The sequence below is a fragment of the Paroedura picta genome, chromosome 3 (assembly GCF_049243985.1).
Source record: "Paroedura picta isolate Pp20150507F chromosome 3, Ppicta_v3.0, whole genome shotgun sequence".
NCBI classification, from domain to species: Eukaryota; Metazoa; Chordata; class Lepidosauria; order Squamata; family Gekkonidae; genus Paroedura; species Paroedura picta.
This window is the reverse complement of record NC_135371.1, coordinates 156,283,803-156,293,703: the sequence shown is the minus strand read 5'-3', so window position 1 is coordinate 156,293,703 and position 9,901 is coordinate 156,283,803. Positions and strand designations below refer to the sequence as shown.

General features: G+C 47.1%; 1 protein-coding gene across 2 annotated transcripts; it reads left to right on the top strand.

Annotated features, from left to right (window-relative positions):
- The first annotated feature begins 842 nt into the window (after positions 1 to 842).
- On the top strand, positions 843 to 9,588 carry ACKR5 (atypical chemokine receptor 5). Of its 2 annotated transcripts, none has more exons than XM_077328879.1 (2): positions 843 to 1,136; positions 8,181 to 9,588. In XM_077328879.1, the coding sequence occupies exon 2, from the start codon at positions 8,200 to 8,202 to the stop codon at positions 9,274 to 9,276; it is 1,077 nt and encodes a 358-aa protein (XP_077184994.1). In that variant the 5' UTR covers positions 843 to 1,136; positions 8,181 to 8,199; the 3' UTR covers positions 9,277 to 9,588. The 2 variants fall into 2 exon arrangements, with proteins under 2 accessions (XP_077184994.1, XP_077184992.1); XM_077328877.1 differs by having other exon boundaries at positions 847 to 1,136; positions 8,093 to 9,588.
- Positions 9,589 to 9,901: the final 313 nt, after the last annotated feature.

Here is a 9,901-nt window from a genome sequence, read left to right as displayed (position 1 = left end):
ATGTGGCTCATGTTCATCCCCAGGTTCCATACCAGACTCAGACCCATCAGTTTCGCTATAAAGTGGAATGCAGACACGTCAAAGGAAGGGCCAGGTCCAATGGAAAGATCTCAAGGAATGGAACTAGGGATGGGCACGAACCACATTTTGGTGGTTCAGTTCAGGTTGTGGTGTGTGGCTGAACCACAAAACGATAGACCGGTGTGCAAGCCAAACTGGTTTGTATCAGCTCGTGAGCCATTTAAAGCTTAAACCACTGCTTTCTGCTCACCGTGAAAAGCGTCGGGGAGCAGAAAGCAGGGGGCTAAATGGCTCCAAGACATTCCACCCATAGCTTGCCGCTTGCCACAGCTTTTGGCAGTGAACAAAAAGCAGGGAGTGAAATGCTCCCCGGCTGTTTCTCTCCCTGCTTTCTACTTGTGGTCAAAATCCATGAGGGACAGAAAGCTGGGGGTGAAATGAATGCGACTGAGGAATGACATTTAATTGCTCTATCAATGTAGCCTGGACATGATCCATGGTGAGAGACCAAAGACTACATAAAATGTACAATGATTCTTTATTTACGCCTATTTTACAGAGAAAAAATGATCACAAGAGATGATGTTTAAAATAGATCCTGGAGTCCCAGGAAATGCCTTTGGATGCATCAAAATTTAAAGTTCCTAGAAAACTCCCCCCCTCCCCCTCCCGGCAACTCTTTGGGTACCTTGTCGGTACACTCTATCACTGTGGGCTGCCTTTCTAAGTTGCTGGTTGCTCGACCAAGAGAGGAAATGGGTCTCAGAAAAGCTGTATCCTCTTTTGTTCTTGGAGAGTTTTTGCTGGCCTGGCTTCCTTCCCTGGTGACCGGCCATCTGAGCTAAACTGGGACGCCCCCTACCAAAGAGACAGAACTGGGTTAAACAGATCCCGTTACACCCAGGCTGTGTTTTCAGGGTAATAAGCTATGATGCTCATTTCCTGTATGGAGGGAGGCAGGGAGAAGAAAAGGCATCAGGCAAGCTAGCCCGTGGTGAACACACGTTCCTGAAAGGACGGCACCATAGGCCCCGCAGAGCTACTGAACTGGAGGGGCTGAGGACAAGAAGCGCTTCTGTGCCGCTCACCTGGGATCGCCTTTGGTTTCTCGCCAGGTAAGCCCAGACTTCACTTGTTTCCTCTAAACCCGACAGTCTCACTTTCAGTTCAACTGGTTCCTGAAGAGGTGCTGGTATGAAGGATGCCTGGTTTCCTTCTACTTAAGAAGCGGGACTTTCTCTTCCTTCCTCCAGATGCCCTGGAGAAACGATACGGTTTCTCTCTCATCAGATGACACATGCTTTTTGTTGCAACAGCCTGCCACATCAGTGATGTGCTTCCATGCAGGTCTGCCCAAAGGCGATTTTTCTGAAGCTAAAGTCAGTCGGATCACAGCTCCGGGCAAATTTTCCTCCGGTAACCAGGTACAGAACGTTTGGATATGGCTTTGAAAACTTGGCAAGCCAGCTCGACCACGGATGGCAGGGAGACTGGTTTTTAAAAATGCACACCGTAGGTTTGCAGTGTTTCCCAACCTTGGGTCGGGATCTTCGGCCAGCCTTTTGGCCTGCTGTTTTTTTTGTACATTGGCAACCAGGATCTAACCCTGGAAAGCAGCATCCGAGCCAACCGGGAGGAGAGAGCAGTCAAAGACAGGAGAGGAACCCCCATGTTGAAAGGTTGCATATGTCGGAATGCCACTTGCTTGGGGCTCGTCCTGGGGGCAGCTGTGCCCTTCGTATGATATTTATTGGTTTCTTAAAACATCTGGATAGCCACTGTAGAAAATGGAATGATGAACTAGTGGAAGGCGATTGTAAGCCACTTTGAGACTCCTTTGGGTAGTGAAAAGTGGGGTATAAAGACCAATTCTTCTTCTTCTTCTTCTTCTTCTTCTTCTTCTTCTTCTTCTTCTTCTTCTTCTTCTTCTTCTTCTTCTTCTTCTTCTTCTTCTTCTTCTTCTTCTTCTTCTTCTTCTTCTTGATGGGTGCCAAGGTCATAGTTTGCCTAGGGTGCCAAAGGTCACCATGCCAAGTATATTTGGACTTGTGGGTCACCATACCAAAAATATTGCTCTAGTGGGAAGCAAATTTTCATCTACCGTTCACTTGCAGCCTGCATTGACAATACCTTCTCTTTGATAGGGCAGGATTCCGCTTTTGTTGTGTAGAATCCTAGCCACAACTCCAGGGGAGGTTTTTGATTCCTGCTTGGAGGAAGAGATCCAAGCTACTCAAAAGCCTCCACATTTCAAGGGACAGGACAACATCTCTATATATGCATTCTCCGGCAAGTCACAACCGACTTACTGCAACCTCATAAGAGCTTTCAAGGCAATTAAGAAGCAGAGGTGATTTGCTATGGCCTTGCCCTGCAGGTGGTCTCCCACACAAGTAGCGACCCTGCTTAGATTTCAGGTTGGGCTACAACACACTACTAACACTAATACTAATATTAATACTGTTACCTTGTCAATTCATACCAGTTGGGAGCTTTTCAAACAACAACAACAGCAATAATAATAATTTTTATGTATTTAATTTATCTCCCACTGCTCCCTGTAACCTGTCTCACAGCAGGTTACGGATAAAAAACCCCATAAAACATATAATTGATTGCCCCGTTAAATTAAAAAACAACAACATGGCAGCGACAATTCCAACCAGCTGTTATCCAGAGCTGAGGGGACTCAGAGTGCCAGGTAATCACACACAGCGATGGCTGGCTGGTGGAGACTCTATTGGTCTCTAGTTCTGTCTACTCATCTGCCCAGCTGCCCAACTACCAGGTCCAGCCTCAACCATAGAGTCTCAGCTTGGAGGAAATGTCACAGGGAACAATAGCTCAATAGGAAAGCATGGACTTTGCAACTCAAAAATCTCTACTTCATAACGAAGTGGCATCCCTCGTTAAAGGATCTTGGCAGGAGGGGAGGACAGTGGGAGATAAATTTACATGTAGTACAAACGCTACCTTTGGTCTTCATTTGAGGCATTTGAATGAATGCTGTTAATGCACAGTAGAAAGCTAAAGCTCAACAAATTGAGCTTTTTGTATACAGGATGTCCTTGGCAGGACAGGAAATGCCCTTGCCACCAGTCAGAGTATAAATGCCTGGGTTTGTAAAACTAACACATAAACCTGACATCAGTACTGTTTAAATCTGCAAACTTGCTCAGCATTTCACACAGTTCAAGGCCTGAAGGTCCAAACAGAGGCATCTCCCTTCCCTTTAAAAAAGAATCCAGCCGGGTGAAAAGCTCTGCAGAACTCAAAAGCTTGCATCCTGTTCAGGTCATTTTGGCTGGCCCTAATAAAATTCAGCATGTCAGTGTGTCTTAGGCTCACTTCTCTGCCCTAATTATTGCATTCCAGGGGGGTCCCTATTTGTGATCCACAGAAGATTATTTGTTCTTTGCGATCCACAGAATGCTTAAGCACTAACCATTTAGTCTAGGCTAGACCACATTCACACACTCCGTGCTTACGGGGAATCCAGATGACATTATGGCCTGCCCAGCACATCCAGCAGCAGCACCCCCCTGTTGTTCTCCTCTCTTTTCTCAAATTTTCCCCTCTCATTTCTCAAATGTTATTGGTAGTGACTTTTAATAAAATACTCTTGAGGCAATTTCAGCCCCAGCCTCTCCCATCCGAATGGGCAAGGTACTGTAGAGATTTCTCAGAGTTGAGGCTGCTGTTGCATTCCAAGTGCTCTTTATCCCTTTTTAAATTATTATTAATAAGCTAATAAGCTAATTTGATTAAAGGTTATAGCATCACACATTAACAGTGTGGCCCTAAGAACATCTTCCTGGGAAAGTTGTTGGCAGGTGCCCCCAAATCCCAGCCACGATTTATGTTCTCAGCCTCTCAGCAGCTATTATCATCAATCATTAAACTAAGACAGGCCCTAAGAACACGCCAGAGACGTAAAAACACCATGGGATGGCGTTCAGTAGTCGAAAATAACATGTGTTCAAAAAATAAATTTGAAAAATGCCCCATCCAGTCAGAGGCTGAAATAGACAAAGAGGTCAGGTTACATTAGATGGACGGTTTAAGCTTGATACGTCTGCCCAGAAGACTTTAGTATTTAAATAGTTCTAAAGCAACTATTCTTGTAATCCCTTGAAGGCTTTTTTAAATGGTCCAGGATGCTATCAATACCTAATAAAGTATTCTGTGAAGGAACCCTTACAGCAGGGCAGCACTGCTGGGGTTTTTAAAAAATGTGTCATAGTGGCAAAAGTACATGTTTTAATATTTATGTATTTTACTAAACTGTTCGCTATATGTTGTTTATTTTTAAATAATCTTTGATTAGGGTTTGCACTTTGATTAAGGGCTGCACTAAGATCCTTGGGTGGGGATAAACACATAATATTTCTCTCGCCTAAGGACCTTAGCACAGTCTATTTGTTCCTAACAACAACCTTGTAAGGCAGGCGAGGCTAAAAGATAAACAGGGAAGTGACTGAGGCCAGTCACTAACCATGCAATCCTTAAGACGCTACCCGGGGATGGTGTGCCCAAGGCCACCAAGAGATGTTCTGCTACTTGTACCTGTGAGTTCTCACAGGGGAAATCCTCTAAACAGCACTACAGAAGTTCAACTCTGGTCAGGACCACTGTGCCATGGGCTTTGCCTCCCATTGTGTCATTTTTCCAACCCCAGATGGCACCTGGTGGCCAGAGAAACAGTGCAGGGGGGAGGCAGGAACCCCTCCCCGCATCACAGGAGTCCGGACCAGAATCACTGTTAAAAGTAGTTGCCCAGGAGGAACTCAGCGAATCCCAGAAAATAGGACCTCGCCTAGAATCAGAATCATAGAATAACAGAGTTGGGATCTCATGGGTCATCTAGTCCAACCCCCTGCACTATGCAGGACACTCCCATGGCCTTATGAGAGGTCTCAGCCAACTGGTCTGTTCTGGATTTACCTAAACGTGTCCAACACCACAAGGCCACGCGCATACATGTCCACACACCTGCTCATTGAAGGCGACAGGGCTAAACACAATGGCTAACAAAAAGTTAACACTGATCTCGGAGCTAACATTGGGGGCTTAACAGCTTCCGAATCACGTTCTGGTTTGTTGCTTTATTGACTGAACTCCGCCAGGAGGAGCCCCGTGCAGGTAAATGGCAAAATCAGAAGCAGCAGCTGCAGTAGCCCAACAGAGACAGCAGGGGGGGCTCAGACACCGGAGACTGGTTTCTTTGTGGTACGTCCCTTCAAAGAGATTTTTTGGTTCCTGACCCAGTTTCATGCACAACTTCTACCGTACAGGTGGGTGCTGGGAAATGAAACTTACCTGAGAAGAGAGCTATCCGTTTTTCTTTTTTACCAGCAGGATTTCTGCAACTCCAGTTTAATTGTCTAGTACATCTTTACCCTACTCTCCTTCCAAGGAGATCAGGGCAGTGTATGTATTGGTTTCTCTTTTTATCTTCACAACAGCCCTGTGATGCAGGAAAGGCTCAGAGGCTGACTCTACAATACATGGGCCTTGTGTCCTTCCAGTGTCTTCCAGGGGTCCTGTCAATGAGACGATCTCCAGGAGATCCGTGCCCAGAGCTTAATTCCCAGGTGATGTGGGGACCTGATTCATCCTGGGCCACAACAAGAGGGGGCTTAAGACTTCCTCACTGTGCTTTCCCCCCAACCTGTTTCCCAGCTGGAGAAATGTTTGCATTCCCGGCCCATCAGTATGCGTGTAGATGGTAGGTTTCCCCGGTGGAACAAATCAACAGCAGCTTCCTGAGTCATTCAAGGTCAGGAAAGTGGTGCAGGGGGATAGTTTAAGCCCCCTTTCTCCACTCACTCTGATCCAAACCAGGATCCACGTCCTTGGTAATTCATTTCAAAGCAAGTAACGCCTACCGCACAACTGCGTGATGGGACCCAGGCATGCGAAGATAGCACACTGCATGGTTAGTCCCCGAGAAACAGCACTTTGAGCAATGTCACCCCATTAGCTTCTTAGCAGAACAGGAGTGAGAAGCTTGGTCTCCACAGATCCTAGTCCCACTAGGCACACATCTGTGTACATTGCATATGTCGGATAATGTTTTCAGAGCTGGATTTTCATGTGCAAAACCAGAAAAGCTACCTTTCATAGAATCATAGAATCATAGAGTTGGAAGGGACCTCATGGGTCATCTAGTCGAACCCTCTGCACTATGCAGGACACTCACATCCCAATCGCTCATCCACGGTAACCTGCCAAGCGCATTATCCAATGTGTGCGGAAGAAGCCACTCTATCTGCAACTCTATAATGGCTCATGTAAGAGATGCGTTGCGGGATAAGCTTTTGGGATGCAATGGAGCAAACGAAGGGGTCCAGGAAAGCAGATCCCATCATAAATAGGCTCCTCTATAAATTGGCACTGGATTCTTTATCATTTGTGCTGCAACAAGGCTAATATAACTCTGCCGCTGTGATTTTTCTTGGTTTCAGGGAGATATTTAGCAGGCGTGGGCACCAGTAGGGAGACACAGTGCATTTCTGTCTATCGTGCAAATGTAAAACTGAAAAAAGGATGGTAACCTTATTTGACCCCTTATTTGCTAAAGAGCCACCCTTAGCTTTATAGGGAACCACCAAACAGACAGGGGGCAGGGAGCACAGGGACCATGGCAGAAAGGTGGCTCAAGGAGCCATTCCACTACCTTCCTACTGGTACCCACAATGCAACCGTCCAGCCTTGCCCCCAAAGCACCTCATGCCCCATGCCTTGTGGGGGCAGGGGCAAATATGCCCTCTGCTCTGACAGGGTAGGGAGCAAACTTCACCTTTAATAGACATCCGTGGCTGTGGGGGCCAGGTTAACGACACGCTAAGGAAGGCCTTAAGCTATGTCAAGGTTAAGAAGCCCCATAATGTTACCTTAAAAGGATAGTTTGGTACGGGGGTTGGGAGCAAACTGCAGCTCTCCAGATGTCCATGAACTACAATTCCAAGCGTGTGCTGGCAGGGGCTCATGGGAATTGTAGTCCATGGACCTCTGCGGGGGCGCAGTTTTGACTACCCCTGCTCTAGAGGGAGGAGGGAGGAGAGACATAATCAAAATTGCAGCTTGACACCAGGGGGGCCCCATCGATCTTCCCCCACTGCCCCAGCCTCAACCGTAGACCTGGTGGAAGAGCTCCATTTTGCAGGCCCTGCGGAATGCTGAAAGCTCTCGCAGGGCCCGCAGATCACCTGGATGCTCATTCCACCAGATTGGGGCCAGGACCGAAAAGGCTCTGGCCCTGGTTGAGGCTAGGCATGCTTCTTTGGGGCCGGGAACTTAAACTGACTATTCCCAATCTGACATTCACAAATGAAAAGACATTCACAAATGTTGTCATTCTTCTTGTCATTTTGCAGGAAAGTTGAAACCTTTCGCTGCATTTTTGGGAACCTTTCCGGCATTGTGAGATTTGAGTCCAGGAACAACTTAGAGGGAGCTTTCATTCTCAGAAGCTCAAACCTCCAGAGTCCCGTGGGTGTCTAAAGTCCTACTGGACTCAGATCTAGCCGTTCTACTGCAAACCAACGCGGCTACCGTCTGAAACATGCTCCGCACCCTTGTTTCAGTTTGGGCTTACTTGTTATTTATATACTTTGGTTATTTATATACTTTGGTTGCTTTAAACCAGGCTTTCTCAACCTGGGGTTTCTTGACAGCCCTGGAAGGGTTTCCTGAATCAGTGGGAGTTAATTAATTTTTAATATTTTTTCCAATTTGTTAAGCACTAATAGATTGATAAAAACCATATATGGTCATGTCAACCTGCGCTTCCCCTCCCCAAATGGCCAGTGATGAGTCTGGAGAGGTGGGAAGGGGAGAGGCCCCAGGTGGGCGTGTCCACAGCTCTGCTTCCCAACTATATTCTACATGAGTGTGCCACTTCTGGGGTTTCTTGAAGCCTGAAGAATGTTTCAAGTGTTTCTCGATTGTTAAAAGGCTGAGAAAGGCTGCTTTAGACACTGTTTGGAAAATCACATTGAAATCTATCAAAAAATTTTCCCATAATATCTGCTGTGCTAACAAGTTATGCAACTCACGTTTTTTCCAGGGCTGAACATTTATCCTTCTTCCGGAACAAAGGGAAAACTCCGCCCTTGGTCCACTAGCATTCAACTCTGCTTCCCTTCTTCTCGCAGCTGAACTACCCGGCCCAAAATGAGCACTCCAGATTTCCCCTCGCTTCTCAGCACGCAGGGCGAGCTCCACAACATGACCGAGCTGACCCACCTCCTCAACGAAACGTTCTTCTATTGCGACTTGGGGTTGGATTTCAACGTGAAGCGGGTCTTCCTCTTTGTCCTGTACCTCGCCATCTTTGTGGTTGGGCTGGTGGAGAATCTCTTGGTCATCTGGGTCAACTGGCAGACCCGAGGTCACAGGAACCTGGTCAACGTCTACATCTTGAACATGGCCATCGCTGACCTCGGAGTCATCCTCTCCTTACCTGTCTGGATGCTCGAAGTTATGCTTGATTACACCTGGCTCTGGGGAGGTTTCCTTTGCCGCTTCACCTACTACTTTTACTTCGCCAACATGTACAGCAGCATCTTCTTCCTCACTTGCCTCAGCGTCGACCGCTACGTGTCCTTGACGACTTCTTCTCACTTCTGGCACCAAAACCAGCACTGGGTGAGACGGGTGGCCTGTTGCTGCATATGGGCCTTGGCCGCCATCATCCCTTTGCCTGAGGTGGCACACATGGAGGTCTTGGACTCTATCGAACCACTTTGCATCTTCATGGCCCCCTTTGAGATTTATGATAACTGGGCCATAGCAATCACCCTCGTGACCATCATTCTGGGTTTCGTCATCCCCTTTGCCATCATCGCCGTGTTCAACGTCCTGACCGCCAGACACATCAAGCGTAGCAACAAGCCGGAGAGCAGAAAGCACTGCACCCTCATCTACACCTACATCCTTGTCTTCTTGATCTGCTGGTTGCCTTTCCACTTGGTTTTGATCCTGACCTCTTTGGATGGCATCTTGCTCGAATGCTACTTGGCCGATTTCATCTACTTCTTCTACGATGTCATAGACTGCTTCACCCTGCTCCATTGTGTGGTCAACCCCATCTTGTACAATTTCCTGAGCAAGAACTTCCGAAGAAAGCTGATCTCTGCTGTGGTCAAGTACATCCCCAAAGACCAAGCGGGTCAGAAGGGGGGAGATGGATCTTCCTCAGACACCCAACACTCCATTGTCATTGCGAAAGAAAATATCTCACCGAGTTAAGCTACACTTCTGGCAGCTCTCCTTCCACTTTGTTCCTCTTGTTTGATAACAAGACTCTGCATATCTGGAATTGTCCCTTTCCAATAATGGGCAGACAATATATTTTGCTTCCTGCAGATGCTGATCTCCTTATTATCACCAAATGCTTCCTGGAGAGAGCAGGTTCACGCCGGGTGACATGTGGAGGAGAATATATGCTTGAAGGAGAACATATGCTGCTTAGTCAAGCCTATTTAACTTAGCAAACAGAGGGAAAGGTTTTTATTAACCCCAGAAATAATGGTGATAATAAACTGTTTTCTGCTGCTCTGACATTTTATGGTTGTTATTCAGAGGAGGCACATTTCTGCAAATTGTTCGCTTAGCCGTACAACATTTTGAATGGAGACTGCACTTTGAAAGCAGGGAGCTGATCCACTCATTAAACAAACACTTCATGCGCATGCATGCCCACGCACATTTTAGCCGTGCAACAATCGTCCACATAGGTAGGGCAGGCCGAGAGGGACTGGCCCAAGGTCACGCAGCAAGCTTCACGATCGAGTCAGCATTTGACTCTGAGTCTCCCAGCACCCTAACTGCTGCACTACACCGGTTCTTTTGGTTAATTCAGGCCAAGACTAGA

What these genes read in the sequence shown, in the direction of transcription:
- ACKR5 (XM_077328879.1), top strand. Translation starts at nt 8,200, where the DNA reads ATGAGCACTCCAGATTTCCCCTCGCTTCTCAGCACGCAGGGCGAGCTC.